Source organism: Taeniopygia guttata, chromosome 1 (assembly GCF_048771995.1).
Source record: "Taeniopygia guttata chromosome 1, bTaeGut7.mat, whole genome shotgun sequence".
Classification (NCBI taxonomy): domain Eukaryota; kingdom Metazoa; phylum Chordata; class Aves; order Passeriformes; family Estrildidae; genus Taeniopygia; species Taeniopygia guttata.
The window spans coordinates 64,894,374-64,919,518 of record NC_133024.1 but is presented as its reverse complement, the minus strand read 5'-3'; the positions used below and the strand labels follow the sequence as shown (position 1 = coordinate 64,919,518).

General features: G+C 35.1%; 1 protein-coding gene across 15 annotated transcripts in view; it reads left to right on the top strand.

Annotated features, from left to right (window-relative positions):
• Positions 1 to 25,145, top strand: part of NBEA (neurobeachin) — a 457,966-nt gene that overhangs the window by 219,964 nt on the left and 212,857 nt on the right. For all 15 annotated transcript variants that reach the window (XM_041719826.2, XM_041719812.2, XM_041719807.2 and 12 more), the window contains 2 exons: positions 11,384 to 11,492; positions 15,512 to 15,678. In XM_041719826.2, the coding sequence (XP_041575760.2) occupies positions 11,384 to 11,492; positions 15,512 to 15,678 (276 nt within the window). The remainder of the gene's footprint in view (positions 1 to 11,383; positions 11,493 to 15,511; positions 15,679 to 25,145) is intronic.

Sequence of the window (25,145 nt, the reverse complement as noted above, 5' to 3'; positions counted from 1 at the left end):
CCAATTTGAGTCCTGTAAACCACACATGACATTATGTTTATATGAGCTTCCTTGATTTTGAAATTTTTAATGATTTTTTTTTTATCAATCCTCAAGTATATGTGTTCTACTCTGTGCATTGTTTCTCAGTACTTCCAGCCAGCAAGCTGGGAAGCAAAGTGAGACTCTTTATCCCTTCTTATAGGAGAGAACCCAAGACAAACAAAAAAGAGATATTGTCATTTTATGTGTGATTTCTTTTTTTCACCAGTGATATCTCACTGCCAAATGAAGTATCAAATCTTTGTAGGATATTTTTTTGTCTAGCTGATATTTCAGTGGTTAAATCACACATTTATTTGAAATTAAATTTAGAAAATGTCAGAGTATAGAAATACAGGGGTAGGAGTATCAAAAAGAAAAGGAGTGTGTTACTACCGAGTATTTGGCTGGTGCAAATTCTCCTGGATTCCCTGTGCACGCTGAAGTTATAGTGCTATATAGCAGTAGGAAATGTAAGTCCCTCCATTGGAAATTCTTCTTGCTATGAAGTGCAAATATGAGTTTTTTACACCATAATAGGGCTCACCTGAGTGGGTCATATGCTGTGCATTGTACAAGAAATATTACCTGGCAACAGGCTAAATATTTATAGTAAGCTTATGTTCTTACATAATAATAAGCAATACCATTTGGACCTTTTTCATTTACTCAGCCAGGATATTGAGGTCAGATATTATTGCATGCTCACTATTGATAAAATGAACATTCTGAGCAAATCCTATATCTGCATATTTTTATTTAGCAGTCAGGTTTTAAGATACCAGTGAACCTTCTAATCCCTTCTAACAATGACTTTTCAAAAATAAGTATAATTTAAAAACCACTCCTTAAATCCAGTCATAGGAATGTCTAATCAAACTGCCCTTGGATAGTTCCTCCCTATACTTTTCTTAGAGAGGTGTTTTAGAGTAACTGTGTGTGTGTTACTGGAATGCTCTTCTGTGCAATCAGCCTGTTTGTTTTTAATTTCCCCTTTTGGGGACAAAGATAACAATCCTTTAACTGAAAATTGTTATAAATATTTATTCTGCTTAATAGCTAAACTTGAGAATGCAATTCATCAATCATAGCTAGAGAATGCAATTGTGCAGTTGTCAACAATTAACAGGACATAAACAGTTGATGAATGTGCAGCTGAATTAAAGTGCTCCCTAGGATAACCTGAAATTATAAACTGGATCATTTAAAGGAATCTAACAAAGGATCTTTATAATTAAAACAAAGCAGGGTTAATGGGATGTAAAATTGCATATAATCGCTGTGCAATAATGATTGAATTTTAAATTATTAAAAGCAAAACAAAGACTAAGAATATTCTGAAGGACTTTCTGGGTAAGATTTTGAGACCTAGGAACTAAATCAAAAGTTTTGAGAAATATTTTTCTTTTGAATGTGGATGAAAATTTTTAGATGTAATGTGAAAGTCCACAGTTTTATTATGTTCAGCTAGACATCTATATTTTTAGATATGGATGTTATAAGGTGATTTTCTGAGTACCTAACTCTTGTTATTTCTTCTTGAAATAATTTAAGTGCCTTTTGGATCTTTGAATTTATTAGAAATGTTCTTAAACAAAATATTTCAGTACCGGTGTAGTTTAAATAATTACACCTATATTCCTGTTACTTTAACAAACTGCATTTTCATTTTGAATTGGTTGATCTATTGCTTCTGTGGTTTTTCGGTATAGATAATGCTTTTTTAGGAAGATCTAGATAACACATTTTTTGAATTCAATACAGAAACACTGATTTCTAAAATACAGCTTTCTAAAAATAGAACTGTTGTAACAGCTTTTAGTGTAAGAAGAGATCTGACTACAGATTTAAATTAATTCTTTCCAGGTATGTAATACACCTGAAAGATTTAGTGACATCCTGGTTATGATCTTGAACTTTATGCTTGTATGTAATCAGTCTCCTGCTATGAATGTGTGATGTTGAGGGTATCACACATGTCAAGAGCTTCACTAACAGCAGCTTAATTAGGATTTCAGATTTACATTGGGGTGTACATATAAGCAGGCTTCATAATTTTTAGAGCTGGATGCATCTGCAATGTTGGCTGTGAAAGGAGACATGAAAAGACTTCTTTTAGGCATGATATATGAGGGAGACAACTGCCCACATTTAAGTCAAGTAGCGATGGATGAGGGCAAAAGAAAATGGCTGCTTGATGACAAAAAGAAGGGATAAGAGCACCCACCTCAAGTAAATATGTATAAAAAGGCATACATCTTGGGCAACTAGGAGTAGAAATTACTCCTCGTGAAATCACAAAACTATTGCATCATTGGAAGGAATTAATAAGATTTGGTGGGACAGCATGCGCTGCATGGCACAAGTGCTGCAATAGACAGTTTCCTTGGAAAAGGTAGCCAGAGAAAGCAAGGAGGGAGTATTCTTCACAGAGTATTCTTCTCTGTGAAGAAGCAGTTCAGATTTTTGAAGTTCTTCAGGGGATGGAAGATAGTCTGGTTGACAGCATCTAGGACAGAATGAGAGGAGAGTCACAGTGGTATTACAGACTACTCATTCAGAGTGAGGGAAAGGGAGAAGCATTCTCTAAACACCTTGAAGTATCTGGATCACAAATCCTAGCTGTCCATGAGGGCCTTTAACCTTCCTGACAACCTCTGGAAGTGCAACAAGGTGGCATGCATGTTGGGAAGACAATGACTGAAGACTGGGGATGACTTCTTGATACATGATGAGACAGCTAAGACTGACACACAGCAGGATCTGCTGTTTACCAGTAGGCAAGAATTATTTTTGCATGTGATTAATTAATGGCACCTTTGGCTGTACTTGCCATGAAACAGTGGTGTTCAAGGCCCTGAGGGAAGTGAGGATTGAGAGTAGCAGGAGTGCAAATTTTAGTCAATTCAGGAAACAGGTCAATCAGATCCTATGGGAGGTAAATGTGTTCCTTCAAGGTAGTTCTAAAAGGTGTCAGACTTTTAAGTACAGAATTATCCAAGTGCAGGAACAGGAGAAAATGTATATGTAGCAAGAGAGTGGTTCAGCCAGGAAAATAAATTATTATAGAACTCTGATGCAAAAAGAGTACATAGGAGGTGGGACTGGAAGCTGACTAGAAAGGAGGAATTTAGAAGTGTGAGCACATGAGAAATATTTTCAGGAAGGCCAGCAGTCATCTGGAAATGAAACGTGGAAGAGATGTCATGGATAACAAGAGCTTCATCAGTAGGCTGACCAAGGGAAATGTCTTGTTGAATGGGGAGGATGATTTAGTCACAGATATCACTGAGATGCTTAATGCCTTATTTGCCTCCATCTTCATTAAATTTTATCAAGGCTCTGTCTTTAGTGAAAGGGTTCAAGGAGGGAATCTACCAACAGCGGATAAGGTTTGAGTCAAGAATTCCTTCAGGCAACTTGTCCCATACAAACCCATGACACCTGATGGGGTACATCTGATGGTTGTGAAAGTTTTTGTGAGGCTGATCACTGATCCAAGAAGTCAAGGAAATTGGGGCAGGTTACAGGTGCCTGGAGAAAGGCATATGTTACACCCATCTTTAAAACAGTCCTCAAAATCCAGGGAAAAGCTTGTCATTTTTTTCTTCTGGCCCTTAGAAGACCATGCAATAAGTCCCTTTGAAACACATTCTGGCTTGAAAGAGAAGCTAATTGAGAACTATCAACATGGATTTACAAAACCTAAACCATCCATGACGAACCTGTTTGCTTTCTATGATAAAAAAGAGAAAACAGCCAGATTTGTGGTAGCAAGAGTAACAATGAACATAATTTATCTTGACACTGGAAAGGTTCCACAATATTCATGTACCCACAATATTCAAGGTCCCACAATATTCATGCAGCTAGAACTCTACATTCTGAAGTGATGGACAACTAATTAGATAAAAGAATTACTACTTAAACAGGGTCCAAAGTTTGTGGTTAATTGGTTGTACCTTATCTTAGTGTTTTTGACAAGCAGGATATCTCAGGGATCTATCATGCTTAAGAGATGGATTTTATAGGTCATGATCTGTTCATCTTTCAGAGCTGAATTACTATCCTCATCGTCCATTTCCTTCCCCCATTATGCTTTCTCAACACTCACCCCTTTAAAGAGATGATCTTGTTCCTTTCATTTAAATATTTTCCTTTATTTTTACATTTCTTCATTTTAAAGAGAAGTAGTCTAATTCTAATATAAATTTAAGGCAACATGAGCCTATATTTAATCTCATATTTAAATGATAAACTTTACTCCTGTAATTCCATCTCTGTACCTAAGTGTGCTTTCTGCCTTTTACCATGAAAATATATATTTTAGCATATCCATTTAGCATATGCACCTCTGAGCATACTTAAAATTCACAATGAGCCATTTTCTTTTTTTCAAAAAAGGTTTTCAAAACCTTGTTTTGTTTAAATATTTTGAAAAAACTAACAGGATGTTTAAACAATCTGGAAATCGGTGTTTCTTTAAATTTTGATGAATTACTGATTCAGTCCTGGAAGGAGGCTCATAAAGACATATTCTTTCCTTGTTACCTCAACTGGGATTGGGGGTAACTACATCAAATTTTCTTTTGGACATTCTCTGTTGCCGTTTGGAAATTCTGATATGTTTGGTTTGTGGTAAATTAGTTCACAGACATTTTTCACTGTCTGCAATACTTAAATGTTCAGGCATGTGTTAAAAGACATATCTATAGTGCCACTTGCCATATTTGATTTATGATTTGCACCTGCAGTTGGGTTTCTTAGTAGCTCTCAAAGAACTGATTTATGGTCCAAAATGGATGCTGTTCCTTGTTTCTCTTTTGTCCATGATCTTGATAATGGGACAGAATGGGGACCTGACCTGAATCATCCAAGAAAGCAAGATATTGGGTCATCAGGCCATATGGAGTTCAGAGCTACCACGTGCAAAGGATTATGGTCGGATGTGCAAAATCCAATATATGCAAATATAGACAGAAATTAACACTGGGGAAGCAGTAACACATATAAACCATAAATAAGAGCAAAAGTGTTTGATTATTCTGCCTTTGACAGATATAACCAAATTCTGCTGCTTTATTGTCATCTTCACCCAGTGTAACTTTTGATTTGAGGAATCTTTTATTAACTGTGGCTGTTTTGTGGAAATTTATCCTAGATATCATCCTTCTTTAGTAGAGGATCCCTGTCAAAGATGCTTCTTTAAAAGTGGGCACTGAATGGCATATTTCTACTCCAGCTAAAGTGTGAACTTGTGTCCCTTGTTTAGATGTGTTTGTTCATAATCTCATATTCCTTACTATAGCTGTCCTTGTCCTAGCTCCAGACAAATACCTTGTGTTAGAGAAAGTGTACATTGTTATGGTAGCCATCTGTGTACTTGTGGGGTCATGGCGCCTACAGTTCTTAGCTCTATTAGAAGTTTTGAAGTATCCTTTCCCCTTCTACATTGCCTGATCAGGTCATATCTGAAAATAGAGGCTGAGATAAAGGCCTAATCCTGAGATGAAGGCCATCTCAGCTGTAACTGCTGATCATGCATGTTTACTGGGTAGTCACTATTACAAAGAGACAGATTCCTCTTGATTTAGAAAATTCTTCTGCAAAATAGTAAGTCTTTATGGGAGTGGAACAGATTCTTTGTAGTCATCTCTGAGTTTTATTGAATCTGTTACAGCTTCTGAGACATTTCTGAAACAATTATAGTTACCCTCTATGAAATTTGTCTTGTCAGTATGCTTATGTTGTAAATGAATAGCCAGTGTTTGCATGCTATAATTTCAAACTTTTCTCTAGGGTATTCTTCATCATTGCTGTCTTGCAAGACATGAAGCCTCTGTACTAGACATTACTTTGCAAAGTTTATAGGAATTTACTTTCAAAGATTCATAGTAGTACTGCATCTTGTGGAACTTCAAATTCTTCAAGTTAGACTAGTTTATGAACTATCCTATTACAGATACCAAGAGCAATGATAAGTTTCGTTTCTTATGAGTGCTATTAAAAATAATAATTGTCAAAACAACTGTTTGATGAAAACATGGCGCATTTCCACGCTGTGTGTTTTGGTTTTGTTTGGTTTTGGTTGTTTTTGGGTTTTTTTTAATAGAGATATGGGCATATGATGAAAGTATCTTTTTCCCTGGACATGTGAGTTGGCAGAACTTCAGGAATGAGTAGAGGAAGCAAGACCTTAGATAAATTATAACAGATGTTCATTTGGTAATCTTTTTTGAAATTTGCTGTTTGGGAATGATCTGTTTTTTTTACTTTGTTTAAAGGAAAAACTGGGTAACGTAAGCTCAATCCTTTTGTCTAGCAGCATAAAAGCTATGAGCACTTTCCCTCTGTGTGAGATTATTACTAGGAACAAATGGCTGCAGGATAGCAAAGCCAGGTTAGGATAGTTAGTGCAACAAGAATTTTCAACCTTTAGTTCTAATAGGTGTGCAAATAACCCTTCAATCCACAGTTAGATGTGTTGCAAGCACCTTATATTTTTTACAGGTTTCTAATACAGTTTGTGTGTAGTCTTATCACCATCTCTCTTTCCAAAACTCTAAAAAAAGTTCTTCCTGGCACTGGATATTTATCTGAATGAGTTCATGAAATGTAGTACTCCACAATCAAGCCTTTTTAAACTCCATTATCTGTAAAATAGGGGCTTCTGATTGGTTACACATACTTTTTCACAACTTCCTTTAACCTGTAAGCATTCTGGAATTCTAAAGTAAGTTTGCTGAGGACAGAATTCTGGAAAGCTAGATACACCGATTTAAAATAACTTCTTACCTACTCCCAAACAATATTTACAAATAACTCATATTTATGAAAATTGCTCTCAGTCCTGAAACTTGCTCTCAGTCTGGTCTTGCTCAAAAGTCTGAGATTTTTCCATTTTTAGGCTAAGGACACCCCACCATTTATTCCTATAGATACTTAAGCCTTGTCAGTCTTATTATGAAGTACCAGCTTATTTTAATTAGTTTTTCACCCATATCTTGAGCTGAAAACTCCACAGCTGTCTGAACAGAAAGCTCATTTCCCTGTACAAGGATTTGAGGCACAAGTGATTTCAGACTGCTTTGTTGATGAATTCCGTACTGAAATTCTTTTGATTCAGTCTAAAACCAAGTCAAACCCCTTTCCTAGTAAAGGAATTTTAACTGTGGTTTATAAATTTGTGGGCGTTAGTATAAATCAAGCTTGTCTGAGTGAAGAGAGATGTTAAGGTAGGTCATGTTTAATCTCCACCTTATGCATTAAGGATTGCCACACAAAGATGAGATACAATTTTTTGCTGGTCATTGGTCCTTGGTTGAGATCAGCTAATCTGGCAAGCACAGTTGTCTTCAATACTGGTAGGAGTTTCAATGGTGCAACTGAAGAAATGGTCACACAGGGTAAAGCCAAACATTTTTCAAGGTCAATTTTTTATTTTTTTACTCAGGGCTTTTTTTGGTAAATCATTAATTGCTGGAAATGAGAATAAAAAGTACAGCAAGGATGTGGTGAAACTTCTCATAAAACTCCTTAGCCCTTTGGAAGTACTACATATGTAGAAATTTATAAATATTACCAGAAGGCCTGATTCCTTACTGTGTCAACTTTAAGGTAGCTACTAAGTCTGTTGAGGGTGGTGTTTGCTAAGACAGGATGAGGATTTAAAAACGTGAATTGAGAACTGTGGGTATTACTCAGTCACCGTGATAAGGAGATCTCACTAAAGGTTTTTTTTCTAAAGGACAATAAAAATTGGAAAGGTCTCAAATTTTAGGTCACCCCTTTTTATAGCAATTATACATGAATTCTTGTGCCTCAAGGTGCTTCTCAGTGGGATTGGTCACTCAAGTACAGGATGATGGTCAGGGGAAGATACAGATAATAGACTTTTCCCCAAAAATAGTATTCTCTGTAAAAAACTGTGGATGAGAAACCTGGTTGGGCAGATAATAGAAATATCAATCAGGATATGCTGGGTGGGTTTCAACCTGCATTAATATAAGTGTTATACAGTGTAATGTACTATATAAATATTTTATAATGTAACAGTATATAGTGATCATCTTCTTGAAAATATATGCATCTTTTGGAAATATCTGACCAATCTGTCACTGAAATTTTCTTGCGCAAAATCCAAGAATAGGGGAAAAAATCCTAGAATTGCATCAGAAAGGGTATTTCCATTGAAGTAATGCAGCATCAATGTTACTATGTAAATAGCAACTACAATTTTTCTAGAATACTGCTGACAGTTTTGGATATGCACTTGCAGAAAAGGTAAAATCTAATTATGATATTGGTAAAACTCCTCTTACCTACTGTTTTGCCATCCAAGAAAAATCAGACATCTGGTTTACTTAGGAATAGGAACACATAGACTACCAGAAGATCATAAGAAAGAAGGATTGTGTAAACCTAAGGGCAAGATTTGTGTGAAATAAGACAGCAAAGGCTGCTGAAGAATACATTTGGATTGGAGAGGAAAAGGGTTCTAAGCTACAGAGAACCTTCCAAAACTGTGTGGAAGGCAAGCAACTCAATCACATTTTCATATAATGAAAACACATTTCAAGAAGTAGATTTAATAAAAATGCCTTTCATAAGCTAAAGGCAGTTTATGAAAGATTTTAAATTATGTAGTTGCCTGTTGCAATGAAGGAGTGAATTTGCTGACCTAGAGACCCTTGTTCTTTTCTCTTACTCTTAGTGTAGGAAGGAGTTCTTAATTTTTTTTTAATGTACTGGAAGTCTTTGATAATACTGAGAGTAAGATTTCTCCTGATTTGGTATTCTTTCTGAGTAATTTTGTTTTATTTCCTTTGAGAACCAAAAATAAGTTGTAGGCGTATTTTCTCAAGCCAAAAAGTTCTTTTGGAGGATTCTTTTTTTCCTAGTAAACTTATGCCATGCATGTGATTGAGTTATTCAGCTATAGATAAATTGGTTAGTATTCGAAGGATTATCATGCTTGTTCATCAGGTATAAACCTCAGTACGCTTTAATCCAGTAAAAAGTTTTAGCATCTTTTACTTAGTATGAATGTATTTTGAGAATACATAGTAGCTTTCAGTTAAAACTAAAAACCAATACCAGAAATTATTTTTTAACAGAGTTTTTAAAGTTCAAAAATTAAGTTTCCTTTGACAAGCAGAGCAAGCACAGAAGCATGTACCTTTGTAAAAACCTTTGTAAGACATTGCTTCTGCAACCTTGTAGTTGCTACCTCTCAATGATGACAAATTTAACTGCTTTAATTTATTATGCTTCTGTTTTCAGCCCTGTATTCTTGCACTTGCAAATCAAAACATCCAGGTCAGGGCCTCTTTCTTTAAAAATACAAGATTTTTAAATGATGTCCTGGATTTTCACCCTTCCTTTTTTCAAAGTCATTTTGAAAGTCAAAATCACTTGACATTCTGTGATTTTGGGACTAGCATGATTATTAATGGTCTTCTACATGGAAAAACATAGTTTACCTAGTCTTTGAAGTTCTCTTAGGTGCATATAAGCACCTAAGGTAAGAGAATCACAGTATGTCTCTTATTACCACACATTGATACCATATTATTTAATTGATGATACACATCTAAGAGGATGTGGCCTCTCTTTTGTGACAATCCTAATTTGCTAATGATCATACAAACAGTTTTTCATCTTTTTCTTTAAGTTGCAATCAGTGATAGATATGTGAGGGTGCATGAAGTAACTGGCAAGACAGAGTTGAAATAATACTGAGATATCCCAGGCTGCACAGCATTGTGTCCAGACAGCTTTTGAATTTCTCCAGAACAGGAGACTCCGCAACCTCTCTGGATCACTTCCTGTGTTCCACTTTGTGGTCACTGCCCTTTGTCTTGTTGTTGGGCACAAGGAACTGTCCCCATCCTCCTGACATCCACTAATGTTCATTCTAATCCATATCTGAGGACAGTCCTACACTTACATCTTAACCATAAAAATATGAACACTTAACAGTAATAAAATTCTGAAAGATATCCTCCAGCAGGGTGGATTAAAAAATAAGGCTAAATTTTGAATACTGCAGTGCAGGCAACTTTGGTCTTTCAGCTTATAAGTGGTAAACATTTTTTTGCTTTAAAATAGCTAAGGGTTATATATAATTAAAAGTGTTATTAAAAACATGAATATCCACTGTAAAATCTTGATCCTTTTTTTTTTTGTCTTCATGTCTAAAAGGCCCCAACATTTATGGTTTCCCCTGCCATATACACATATTAAATATTAGCTCAGGGTTAGTGATTTCCTTTCTTCACAGACAGTAGAACAAAGGAGGCAGGAAAAGAGTTCAGGTCTTTCTGTCTTACAGGTCTGGTAATGATGACTTTGATATCTAATAATAATGAATTTTACTTGTCGTGCTTCTAACACCAAACACAACTTAGGGTTGAATTTGCTAGAAATTTCACAGCCTTAATATAAGAAATTCTGAAATTCTTTCCCAGATGCTGTAAGAAGGAAAATCCCAGACTATGTTCCACTTTCACAGAAAAATAGACGGTTCTTCCTGATGCTGAACAGACCTGTCAGATCATTGCATCCTGAGAGAGATTTACTCCCTGCTGATAAGAAGAGCAGAGTAATTTTTAATATAATGGCCAATCCAAGATATGGGCCGTAGGGACAAGAAAGCAGTTGGTTCCATTCTTGCTGCCCAAAAACACATGAGCATTGTTAACATGGTGTTTATGCAATTTTGTTATGCACCTCATTGTATTTTGTGGTCTTTGGAAAAGTCTTAATGTGGCTGCCTGCCATCCTCAGACTCAAGCCACTTTTAATCTATTTTTTCCTCCTTTTTGAGTAAGATTGTCTGTTTCTTATAACTTGAAAACATGAAAAAATGCTTACTTTTCACAGTAGTGATTGAAAAACTATATAAGAGATATTGATATTACTTTTCAATTTTAAAATTGAATTAAATTTTAATTAGTAAATAGTAAATTTTAATAAAGTAATTAGATTTTAAGACTGACTAGAATACCTCTATTTAATGTTTTTAATGGTACAAATAAGAGTTTAATCAATTTTCTAGATTTTTTTAAATGACAGTGCAGTATTCATATTGAGACTGCTGTTAAAAATATACTCAAAATATATTCTTCTATAAAGAACTTTTGCCTTCAATAATAAATGGAAACTTTTTTTTTCCATTTAATGTGATTTTTTGTGCTTTCACAATGCAGAAAAATTTAGATTAAATTACTTTTTTATTTCAACTAATTGCAAAATTTAATTACAGAAGTTTCATTGATTTTTCCATTGTAAGTAAATCTGCTGAAATAGTTTATTCAAAATACATCAAATAAAAAGGCTGATTCTGATTTTTTTATTTCAGATTATTGTGTCATGCAATGAAAGACCATATAGTGCGTGTTGCAAATGAAGCAGAATTTATTTTAAACCGACAAAGAGCTGAAGATGTCCACAAGCACGCTGAGTTTGAGGTAAGCCTGAGAGCTGGTGCATTTCTGGTTCTCTGTTTTCACTCAGTTGTCACCTAGACTGTAACTCCCTGCAATAAAGACTTTATTTTTTTCTTTCAAGGAAGAAATTTACATTGAAAGGATTTAAAAACTGGTTTTTAAAAGCTTTGGTAAATGTCAAGCACAAGGAATAGGTTTAATTTCTCATTTTGTCACTGAAATTCATAAAAACATTTACAACTTGAAGAAATGCCTTCATCAGAATGTCTCATCTTATCTGGTAGACTCTTTGGTGCACAAAGGACTTTTCTGATTTAATGCAAATCACCTGATTAATTATTTTTGTTGATTATTTACAACAGTATGTATGAGTTCAGTAAAAAAGCAAAGCATATGACTTATAGATTTAAGGTATGTCATAAAAAAATAGAAATGTTTCGTTGAATAGATTTAATATTTTAAGGTAATTTTCTTCAAATATTTTGAATTTTGGAGCACTTTAGAATACTTGCTTTTTATATAGTGAAATATGATACTGCATATCTTTTTTGGTAGTTAGGAATAATTATCAACAGGCTGAGTATTGGAAAATGTAACAGAGCAGCTGACTCCCATAACTCCTAAATGTCTATAAATCTTATTCTGAAAAGGAGTCAACATTCAGTTGCTTTTTCATCAATGAGTGGTACAGTATAAAATTTAAATTATGTTGCTTGAAGGTGATCCAAATTTTAAATCCCCTGTTTTAAAAATGTCTTCAGTTTAATAGGTTTCCAATTGTTTATACAGGATTATTTTTGTTCCTATTAAAAAAAAAAAAAAAGCCATGCAAAAGTAATGGCATAAATTTAATACTTCATTTTTGACACAACTTTATGAAATATGGTTTTGCATTTTTATGGTGTTTTGTCCGTTTCATCACTTTTATAATTTCTGAACCTGCCTTATGTTTGCATACATTTGTATAGATGTAAGTATATATGTGCAGTCCTATATTTTCACATCTTTTACTGCTCAAATGACCTAGCATTAGGATTGAGATTGACAGACTTAGTATTGATGATAATAAATAGCTATATCAATTTATTAATCTGTCAGAAAATGTCAAGAAGCACCTGGTGGCTAGAAATAGGATGCAGGAATCTTAGTTTTGATGAGGTTTTTATCTCCTTGAAACAGCTCTCTAAAATGTGCACTTTGATGTACTAGTTTTTGTGCTCCTTGACCTAGCTGAGAACTGTGAGACTCAGAGATATCTGTTGTCATTTTGAATACACAGAACCTTTACTTCATTTTGTCAGAGCAGACAGCAGACACTTGTCATATGGAATTGCAACAATTTTATTACCCAGCTTATACTGGATATTTTGAACATAGATAAAATTGCATTTACAATTAAGTGTATGTCAGAGTGAAGTTTCATATTGCCTCAACAATAAATAACATTTGATATCTATCAGAGCATCATACAGTAACCTAAGATGACAATGGAAGATTGAGTTATCTGCTCTTTGAAGAATACATTGAGGTATAAGATCTGTCAGAACTCCAGACAGAATGAGAATATTCAATTAACTTCCAGCTTCTGTTAGCAAATAGGATTTAGAATATTAACTAAATTCCCTAAAGGAATAGCCTCAAGACTGTCTTATTGTCTGGTAAAGAAACCAACACATTTTTCATATATGAAAATTCTCATTACATTTGTTGTAGGAAAAGACTGAAGTACACATTTTAAGTGAGTAAGTTTAAATCTGCAAATCATAAAAGAAAATTGTAAATTGTAGACTGTTTTAATGTGAAATTCACAAGTACTTAAATAAGGTGATCGTTAAAGTCTGAAAGAATGTTTTATATATTGTCTTTAATAATGTTGGGAATATAACTGAATATTTTATTATTCATCCTTCTTGAAAGCAGTAGGGACAAAGAGATTTCTGGTAGTTTTCTGTTACATGATTGTATATCTGTCATTTTGTTTTAATAAGCTCTGTAGGTATACCTTCTGGAGTTTAGTACATGTTAATCAGGGTTCTCATCTAGAGAAGTGCATGACTATTTTATTTTATTTCTGCCCTTTAAACTTTAATTGAATCATTATGGGTGAAATTATTTGTTCCAAGCTGCACAAGGTTACTGTGTTTCCTGCATAGACCACAAACCATCACCTAGATTTTATTCTGTGGCTCCAGCTGTAGTCACAGCCAGGAAAATTCCTCCCAGAATGGGTACTTCACAGTTAACTTTCATTTTGTTAACCTTTGTAATTGTTCAGGAAGAAAAATGAAAATTTAATTTTGCTGTCCAATGAGCTGGTGAAATATTAACCTCATTACTAAGGCAGATCATTGTACTAATTGGTGCCTCCCTGTACAAGAAGATAAATTGGAAAATGAATTAACCCTTTATGAATTAATGTAACCATTGTTCTTTCCTAGATAGATTACTTGAAATGATGTCTGTAAACACAATAGAAAGACCACTGTTAGAATCGTACTGAATGCTAATGTGATCTGTACTAAAAAGGTAGTGTGCAGAAATATTAAGAATAAAATATTAAGTATGAGGTTAATTTCAATTGCCCTTTTGAATACTAGAAAATTAGTTTCTATTCAGCACTATTGCAGCATTGAGTGTTGGCTAAATGTTATGAAATTATGCACAAAATCTGTAAGTTCAAAAAACTTGTCATAAAAAGTATTTTTTAAATTTCCTATTCTGAGAGTATTCTAGCCTTTGTAATTTATACCTAGAAAATTATACTTTTAGTGGATTTATTTTGATTAGTCTGGCTGCATTCCTTTTCTTTAGACATTTTGAAAGATTTTTTTACAAGGAGAAATTGAATTTGAACTTAGCATGATTCTGAGTAAAGAAATGGAAAAATATTGTCCTTATACATAGAGAAAGGATTTATCAAACCAAAAATACACTATATGATTCTAGCAGTTTAGAAACAAACCCACGTGAATGTCAAGAACCCCCCAGCATTTCTTTTCGAGGTAATTTTCTCTCAAAGGACACATGATGGAAATATTAAGAGTTTTCAGTTTAAAAGATTAGTGATTTTTTTTATCCATTAAGGTTTTTAGAATTGGTAGTATGTTATCAAAATTTTGCATGTTGTGGTATGAGATGGAAAATATAGTCATTATTTTTTTTAGTTTAGCATCTGTAGCAATAAAAAAAATTAATTGTAGGTGTTCATATCATTTAAAAACCAAAAACAGTACATAATTTTTTTTCATGTATATTATCCTATGTATGTTAGAGGTGTATTTTATACCTGAGAACATGTGAAACATTTACAAAATAATGGCTAACTTTTAAGGCATCTCCATGGCCACAAATATGGCCAAACCTAGATGTGTGGCTTAATGCTTTTAATTCCAGTTCTGTTGTCTTTACCCTTGGTATTTCAATTTTTACATGTTGTAGCTGAGTGCTTTTTCATGGGTACTATATAGTAGTAGTACATTTCAATGGAATGGTGTCATGATTTAGAAATAGTACTACAGAAAAACTCAGTCTTCTCACCTAGACTCTCCTAAACCAGACACTGATCACTTCCCCACCCCTTCCATGGTGGTGTTGAGAACTGGAGGCACAGGAGGTGAAAATCACAAGTTGAGCTAGGAACAATTTACTGGAAACAGCAATGAGATAAGAAAGAGAACAGTAACAGCAACAATATTAATAACAAAAGGTATAAGAAATTGTTTACACAGTCAGTAAAACAATACTGGACCTTTTAGCCTGCCACACTTTCTCCCAGACCAGAGAGAGTCTCCCTTACTCCTGTCCCTGTCAAGTGACATGAGATGGTATCAAATAACACTAGGGTTTGGATATTCTTGCCTCCAGGCTACTGTAAAAAAATTAACCCTGTCCTGGATGAAACTAGGAAAAATGGCATGTCCTGTTCTTCTAAGAAACACTTCAATGAATTATTTTCATAATCAGAGAGTTAAATAAATAATAATTTTAGGGTGATCATAAGCAGCCTGTCTTTATTGAAGTGGATGTTCTTTCATCCCCAGTCACAGTGCGCTCAGTACGCTGCGGACCGGAGAGAGGAGGAGAAGATGTGTGATCACCTCATCAGTGCAGCTAAGCACCGAGATCATGTCACAGCCAACCAGCTGAAACAGAAAATACTCAACATACTAACAAATAAACATGGTGCCTGGGGAGCCGTTTCTCACAGGTAAGCTGCAAACATGGAAAGTGTGTGTGTCTTTAAACGTTACTTGCAAAGTGTGAGAGACACAGGCATTGTATAACTGAAATATTATTTTATTAGGGGTTTAAAGGTACTTAAATATAGCATATGCAAAGCTGAACAAAGTGCAGCTCAATCAAGTGGGTATTCCTGTTAAAAATTAATTAAAAATATCTAAAATGTATAATTTCTTCTGTATGTAACTGATTCAGTATTTGAGGTTTTATTCAGGGCTGTGCTCAGTACTGGTTTTAAAAGTTCGTTCTATTCAAGATAGCAGTGAAATTCAATGTTTTCTTTACATCATGCCAAGGAGAAGAGCCTTGCTCCTCAGAATCACAAAAATAGCCAGTGGCTAAAGTGCTGACCTTCATGTGGAAGACTTGAGCTGAAATTGCTCCTTTCCTTCATTCAGAGCAAGGTCTTGAACCTGAGTCTGTCATGTGAGTGCCCTGTCTGTGAAAGTAGAGTCTGCCAAGTCTCTCTCTTCTTTGTGCATTCTACCCACAAATACTTGATTATTTGTTGAGAGTGAAACAACTCAAACAAAAGAAATTAAGGAAGTCCTGCCTCCCAGATAACCAACTTTTACAGGTTGATTTTCTATTTAAATTCCTATTTGTCTTGTCTGAATCACACAGTGAAGAACAGAAAGCTACGTTTTAGTTCTGATAAAACTTTTCAAGAAAAACATAGTTGGGATGGATAATACAAAAACTTTTTTCTAGATAAATATTTTTTGACAAAACATGTTTGCATTTATGTTGACTACATAGTTAGAGTTTAAGCCTCTTAGAAAAGTTGCCAAGTAATAAATTTGACATGTCAGCAATAAGGTTTAATAAATAGCACATATACTGTTCATTCTTTTTCTAATTCTATCTAGTTGGTTCCTGCAATTATACCATGTTTACAACAGAACCCTGTTTCTTCTAAAGAAATCATTCTCTCCTGGATGATGATAGAAATGTATTTATTTTTTAAGATGGTAGAAATTGTGGAAATTCAGTCTTACAGAAATTCTGTTGTCTACCACCAGAGACGTTCTGAGGGAAATTACAGAAATGACAAGTAGAGTATTGTCATATGGTTAATTCAAGGTAGGCTTAGTCCATAAGGGATGCTCATGCTATCGCTAGTTAAGGCTTGAAGCTGTGTGTCTGGAGACTTGAACATGCTGAAAATAACTGCAATTTTCACTCCTCTTAATAATAACTCCTTTGAATAATGAATAACAATTTTTGAATAATGTTGTTGCTCAGCTTTGTGAATGGCTGCAGACACTTTGCAAACTTAAATAAGTTCCTGGTGACTGCCTTTTCCGGGAGACTGTCTTCTTAGGATCAAATAACTTTTGTCTCCTGGATTACTGCTGGCTTCCTAAATGGCAACAGTCCATTGCTGCAGCTTTTTCTTCTCAAGTCCATGATAATTTCTGATGGGCCATAAAGTAGCTTGACACCTGTGACAAACCTATGAAATTTCTTGCACTGAACAAAAGAAATTTTTCTTTTATCCCTGTAATGCAACTTGTCCAGTGTTGTCTGCTTCTCAGCTACTGGCAGAGCTGCTTTCCCCTTTTGGTGTTTGCAGTGCCAGGAGCAGCATTTGACTTGGTTGTGTTTTAGCCACAGGCGGTGGCTTAACCTGGAGAAGGGGGACATGGTGACAGTACAAGGTTTCCAAGTGGGGTTCCCCATTTGCAGGAGCCAGTTGGGAAGTGACCTTGCACTGCAGGTTTGGCCGTGTGTGCTGAGGTAGATTTGTGATCCAGCACACAAGTGCGCCTTCTGTTGTGGGACTAGTGGGCTGCAAATGGGAAGCATTGGTATGGCAGCAGGGAGAGGGAGATGCTCGGTGGAAGAGCCTCTGAGCCTTGTTAGGGAGCAGCATCACTCAGTGGGCAGGTCTGAAAGGCTTTAAGGGCAGAAAATGGAGAGGGGTCTCATAAAACAATGAAGAGGGGTCTCATAAAACTTCTCACCCACAGAATGCAAAAACTGTTGTTAAATAGATACTCCAATACTTTTTATATGATGGAGGTCAAGATGGCTTCAAAAACCATGCACACCTCTTGTCTTGGCTGGCACAAAACACAACAGGATTCAAGTCTCTGCTTTTAGTTCCTGACAAGAAGTTACAGCATTAACAGTCTCTTTATAAACTCATGCTTCTCTGTGCCTTGAGAGATACAGCCTGACTGGAATACAGTGGTATTTTAAAAACACACAAAAACCACATTACCACACTAGACCTCTATACTTCTGTAGTGATTTTAAAATTTCCATTGGGAAAAGTGTTCCCAGTTCTTCAGACACACTTCTAGTCTCCTGTTCAACTTGAGAGCTGGACACCCTTCTTTAAAATGGTGAATTTAGGAAGATCCTTCTCTGTCCCAGATGGGGCAGGGTAAGAAACAGGCCATCACTTCTGCACAATAATTGGGTAATAGCAATGCCTTTTGGCATCCAAAATGGATAAGATAGGAAAACATTTGTGCAGACATGAGTGTAATTCTTCAAAGCTTCAATTCTCTATCTGCACAGTGGCAGCTATCAGTGCAGCATAAAGTACAAATATGTATAGACTCATGGATCATTTCAATAGAAAAGAACCTCTAGGATCACTGGATCCAACCATTAACCTAACACTGCCAAATCCACTAGTTAATGATGTCGCTAAATGCCATATCCATGTGTCTTTTAAACAAACCCAGGTATGGTTGACTCAACCACCTCCCAGGTAATTTGTTCCAATGTTTCACAACCCTTTTGGTGATTAAATTTTTCTCAATAGCCAATCTAAACCTCTCCTAACTTGAGGCCATGTTCTCTTGTCCTATCTTGCCCTGTATGTTTTTGTTTATCTCTTCTCAAGATAAACAAACAATTTTCAAGTTCTTTAACATAGATGCTCTCATTACAAAATATTATGGTTCATTTCATCAAATATGACCCAACTGTAGAGAAATTTTTTCCTTATATAGGCAGTTCAACAGATCATAGTTCTAAGGCACCCGAGGTTTTGTGTCTTTGCAGAAACCAGCAGCCAACATTTACTATTTAATCTGTAGGTGCCACAAAGCTTACTCTTTGGTCATTGTGAAACAAAGAGACTATTAAGAGCCACAGAAGGTTAGTACTGAGAGGAAAAACAAGAAGTCTGATGTTTTGATGTATTCTACATTCTATAGTATTTGTAAATTATGAATTTTAACTATATTATCATAAAATCTTCCCAAAAGGTCTGAAGAAACAAGAATGAAGTTGAATGGTATGAGCCAACAAAATACCATATGAGACTCTGAATTCTAAATTAGATTGTAGTTATATATAGATAGCTTAACTAAAAATACCATAAATTAATAGGTGACTTGCATTTCAATTTGCTTCCTAATTAGCTATTAATTTATGAAGATGAAATTAATTATAGCCTAGTACTCCACAATTTGAATAAATGCCTACAAACACAACAATTTGTACAATAAATTCCTGTCTGTATGTTAATCAATCAGTAGTTTGAATAGTCTAAGAATCTCTTTACTCTTCCATCTCCTTCTGACTAAAAATGGCAGATAACAGTTTGAGAAAAAGCTTTTATTTTCATTGCTTGTCAGTGTTAACTTCTTTCTTCCTTCACAAATGCTTTGCCTTTATATCTTAAAGTGAAACCCAAAGTTCTTTTTCTCAGTTTCTGCCAAGTGTGAGCATCAAATCCTCTATAACCAATAGAAATTTACTGAACATCTCATTTTCATCTACATATCTCAGACAAAGCGTAATAGATTTCAAAATAAATTCCTTTACCTAAAAATCCTGTTTGCTCCCTTCAACAAAACTAGTTCTGTTTTCTGCATTTGGGCAATTTGATACTTTTAGGTATCTTTGTAATAGCTTACCCTAAACACACTTGGTTTTTTTTTTCCCCTTTTTTAATTTCAACTTTGTATCAAAAATAAAATTCTGCAGTTTTTTCCTATTTAGATGAGAAATTGGTGAGCTGAATATTTCCTTGATGCATTTTCACTTGTTCAGAGGGAATCTGCAACATCAGGAAGAATCAAACAGGGTGTTTCATAGTTTAGCATTCCAAGCTTCTTTAAGCCAGCACTTACCCCTTACCCTCAGCTTTTTTCAGAGTTATAGTTTTCGTGTCACAACATATGCTTCCTTCTGCCTTCTCTGTCAGCTTCATATGGTGCTTTGCTTCCTCCCCATCTGTGTCTCTCCCCTCACACATATTAAAATAAAAAAGTTTTGTAAAACTTGACTGTACAAACAGTTCACATTTATCAACCATATAAATGCCTGTGTTTTGGCCCATAAGCTGTTACTGTCTTACTTTAGCTTCTTGGTTTTATCAGATACCTCCACTTTTCAAAAACTTTTATTCAAGAATACTGACTATAAATATTTCTACCTTACAGTTTGTATAGATTTAAAGCAATTTAGAGCAATGAAAGGAGTTCAGAATTCCAATTAGCCTCCAAAATCGAAATATGAAATACTTGTCATAGATATTTTCATATGATCAGTTTTGGTATTCACAGGAGGACTACTATAATGGGGAAAATGACATTTAAAAATGGAACTTGGTTCTCCTGCTTCCTGTGATTTAATGAAGGAGGTTCCACCTACATTAAAGCAGCTGTACAAAATAGCAAGTATACAAGGGCTTTTTCTGTTCAAATCCATCTTTGGTTAAACTAGACACCCATAACAAATTAATCATTCATGGTGGAGGGCAGAGCTGTCAAACTCATTCTGTGGTGAAGACCAAATTCGTCTGGGGAGACAGGCTGGAAATGAAAAGTTTCTTGCCAGACATCTAGTTTTGTCTCTCTCTGTAGTGTGTGCTTCTGAAGAGATTGGGTTCTGCTGGGGGACAGAGGGATGAGAACAGAAAGAGAACTCCCTTTCCCAAGCCTATGGGGGTTGGCAGTTAAATAAGCTGATTCTGGGAAAACACTGATTTTAAACCAAATGTTTCCAGTTTACAGCAAGGGAGACTAGATCACAGGAATTTAGAACATTGTTTCCCTTACAGCCATCCTTTGGCATTCTCTGACTCCATCTCTATACTATGCTTAGGAAATTCAGAGAGGCACAGAACCCATTCTAACCCCCGTTGAAAATCAGATTAATCTGGTATAGCTATTCATTCATTTCTGGCTCATTTTAACTGCTAGGCATAAATTACAAAGGGGACTGTAGCAGTGGAAAAGATGTAGGACCAGATCCTGTCTACTGGATCCAGAAGCATGTCTGATGTACCCTTTCTTAAAGATCTCTTAAGGTTTTGCATTTTTTTCTACATACTTTGTAAAAACTATGAATTTTCTGTTTCTGTAATTGGTGGAATTTTTTTTTTTTTTGGCAGAATATATTCTTCAAAATTGGTCTGATTGAACTGCAGACTTTTTAGCTTGTTCTTCAGCTATCCTGTTACAAGTTCCAAATATTTAGTTCTGAGATTACTTAATCACAGCAAAACATTAAGAAAATGCTTTTCTATCGTCTGTTGTTTACTTCAATATTTGAGAGACCTTGAGATCAGGAAATGTGTCAACAACATATTTTCAGTCCAGTATTAGTTATTAATTTATAGCAGGATTTAAATGTGAGTGAGGATTTTGTTAATCTGATCTAATGTAAGGTATTGTAGTACCTTACATTTCAATCCACTTTTTAACTTTCTTACTGTGCTTTCAACTGTGTGGTTTCTCCATCCATTGCATACCCTCTATCTTCCTCCCTCCCTGACAGCTTACTGCTGTGGTGGAAGGCAGAGACTATTTGAAGGAGCTCTTGCTAATGGAGCTGAGACTTTTGACAAGCATGATGGAAAAAGGGGGATGGCAGAATTCTGCATCCTTTTCTAATAATAGGTGTAGGGTGATATTTACAGTATACAGATACCTGCCAAGAAAGGAGCATTGTATTACCAGAAATTGCTGTACAAGCAGCTGCACAGTTTGCGTATGTGGGATTTATTCACTTCTGTATTTGCACAAGGTTTCTCAGTTGTTTTGAACTGTGGCGCTGTTCTATGGATTTGTTCCCACAGCTGGAAGAAACCTCATAGGAAAATGTTTTTTTTGGAAAGAGGTAGTGTTTTTAAATGTTGAGAAACAAGTGGTGCTCAAGAAAGGCTCGTTCAGATCTACAGAGAGACTTTTTTTTCCTCTAGGAAGTACAGTACATTTAATTTCATTATAAAGAAGGAAGTCTTCTGCACTTTCACCTTATGACTTCTATATTAAGAGGAGGTTTTTTTCCTGCTTTTTTTCCTTTTTTCTGCCTAAATTTGGGGAAAAAAGGAAAGCTTTGTAATTTTTTTTTTTAAGAGTTGGAGACAACAGATCTTTAGATGTCAATATTTTCTTTAACTGGAACAGTAATCAGAATACAGATCCAAATTTCATAAAGTCAATTTGCCATATATATATATTTATTGTAGGACTATACATATATCAGGAGGAAGGCCACCATTAGCAGACTGAGGGGGACTTCTGCTCCTCCTTAAGCCTGGCCATGGATTTAGCATGTGCTTGCACATGCAGCCATTCAGCGTCCAGGGAGCCAGTCACAAGAACCGCCATAAAGGTTCAGACCTGTGGTCCATCCAGCCTTGTAAACTTCAACTATAACTAAACAATTAAGAAACAGAAAGATAGGACAAGTAGACATGATGGATCCATCTAATGCTCACTCACTTCTTGACTTTTCAACTCAAGATTTCCTGAGGAATCTCAAATTCAGTCAGTCTTGTTTTTGAATTTTCCGTCTCTTGGTAGGACTGCAAAGTACCTTCTGCTTCCATGTTTTCCTCCTAGTTCCTGCAGCAGAAACAAACTCTGCAGTGGTTATCAGGAGACTGGACTAACAGTTGCTGATATTAGACAATGTTCCTAGCACCTTTTCCACTTCTTTTCCTGCCTCCAATTTAGAAAGAAATAGAAATTCAGTAGAAGCCATGAAGGAAGAATTTCTCATTGCTAGATACCATTTTGCTCACTTTTCCTCACATGTCTACCTAGTAATACCTGGACAATATAGCAGTAGATTTCCCATCTTCCTCCTATAAAAGAATAGAAAGCAAAGAATAAAAAAATAACAAAAGCCATAGATATGAAGATTCTGAATAAGAAAATTTTATGCTTCTAAGTAGACTGTATTCTCTCAGAAACGAAAATTCTTTGACATATTATTTATTTTCTGACATAAAATGGGTACAATCTTATCTTTAAGTCTTTTTTAAGTACCATCACAATCCAGGGTTCTTTCCCATGTGATGCTTCAAATATATTACAGAAGATGAATGCCCAGCTGTAGATATTTTTTTTTCTAGGAGAAAAATCTGTAGTGTTTTGGTAGACTTCTCCACCATTTCCTGTTGTCGATACTAGAAAGGCAGAATTTAACCAGAAATGAAAACCCAGTGGAACAATTTTGATTCCCTTTGTCTCAAAAGCTTAATGTCTTGTACTTTTTTTATTTGAAAGGTATTTATGTCCAACAATACTATTGTCAAATAATTTCAGAAAATGAGAAAAAGGTTTGGAAAGGAACTGAAGATTAAGTCATCTTCAGGCACCAAGGAAGGCGTAGAGTGGTACATCCCAATCACATCCTTTGCATCCCCTTTTCTTTGTGGGATATGAAGTGCAGTTCCACAAACACCTCAGAAAACCTATTCCATGTCTTTGAGAGATTTATAGTTGAATTTGCATGTGCATTATTAGATCATTTTCTTTGCTTAAAATTAGAATAATTATATGTGGCTTTTGTCTTCTGAGTTCCTTTTTCCTCATGGCAATGTGTAATCAGCTAATATACATAATATACTGATCTGTTTCTCTTGTCTGCTGTGTTGTTGGGTTTATTTTTCTCCTCTTTTTCCCAAGTAGGGAAAAAAAAACTCAACGCTAATGATGATTTTTTTTTTTTTTTTTTTTTTTTTTTGCCCCATTTTTACTTCTCTCTGGTACAACACTTGGAGTCCTATCTTGCAGTATTGCTGCAGGGGAGCGATAGGCAAATGCATATGGAACTGGTGCTTCCAAGTGCCACATAGAAGGAAGTCCTGTCTTCCGGTGTACAGGAGGAGCATGGTTACTTGGACACAGAGCACAGAACCAGAGTCTTGTCCCTTCCCTCTTACCTATAGTTTGACAGGAGGTTTCCTTTGGTTTGGTGTTTCTGTATGCATTTTGTTATCCCGTTCTGTATATTCACGGATACTAAACTGTGAAGATTATCCTTAGACAATTCAAATTTCTGATTTCTGAAAAATATTCCCAGCATATGTCTCTCTTTCAGTTGATCACTTTTGGGGTTTTATGGTGGGTTTTTTTGGTTGATTGTCTGGTTTGGTTTTTTTGGGGGGGTTTTTTTATATTCATTAATTTTAACTTTTTAAAACAGTGAAAAAATAAGTTTACACAGATTTACTTTGATTCAGAAATATGATGTCAATCATAGTTGTTACATGACTTGAAGGAGATTGCTGTACTTGGTTATACTATATTCCTTGTTGATAAAATAGACATGGTAATGCAAAGTATAATTCTAAAGACTAATTACATCATTCAGGTTGATATTGAAAGTACTGTGTAAGGTTGGTTTTATTATCTGGTTTTACATAGCTTATGTAGATTTGGTATGTTTGTTATTATGGATTTACTTTATGACTGTATTTTTACACAACCTGTAAGCTCTGGTTCTTTCAGCAGTATTATCTTTCCACACAGAGTTTTGATGTATATTGTAGATCTATTTCTTGTACACTACAGATATAATATATCTGAGGGTGACAGATTGCAAGCTTCTCACAGTATTTGGGCTCCCCAGTATATTGGTAACTGTTGTCAATAATATGGACTGTTGGTTAGGTTGTAAAGCTTCATTGCTCAGGAGTGTTATATTTTGAAGTCATCTGTCATGGATGTGTTGTAGAGATAGGGGACTATTTATGTTTATGGCATTTTAAGTAACTCAGTAAGACCCTTTAAAATATACAGAAAAGGCTTATTTACTGTCATCACTGCTCACTTAATCCTGTGACCTTGACATGATCGTACACCCATAAAGCTCCCTGCAGGTAGCTCTATAAAACAGATGAAGATGAATAAAACAGTCTAATGATTGTTTCAGCTTAAGTAATATACTGTCTTATACCATAAGTATTTCTTTAACATTCAATAGTGCTGAATTATTTTAAAACCCAATAATGTAGCAAATGATCCAATTGTCTAGATTATTACAAAATCCACCAAAAGATTAATAAACCACATAGATTCTGTGTTTAATTTGAGAACACTAACCATTGTTTTGAAAAATATACACAATGCCAAAACACTAATATTTAAATTATTTCTTAAAATTAAAGTGTCCTAATTTTTCAGATTCCCATTGTTGGGGTTTTTCTTTAACTTTACTCTTGATATTAAA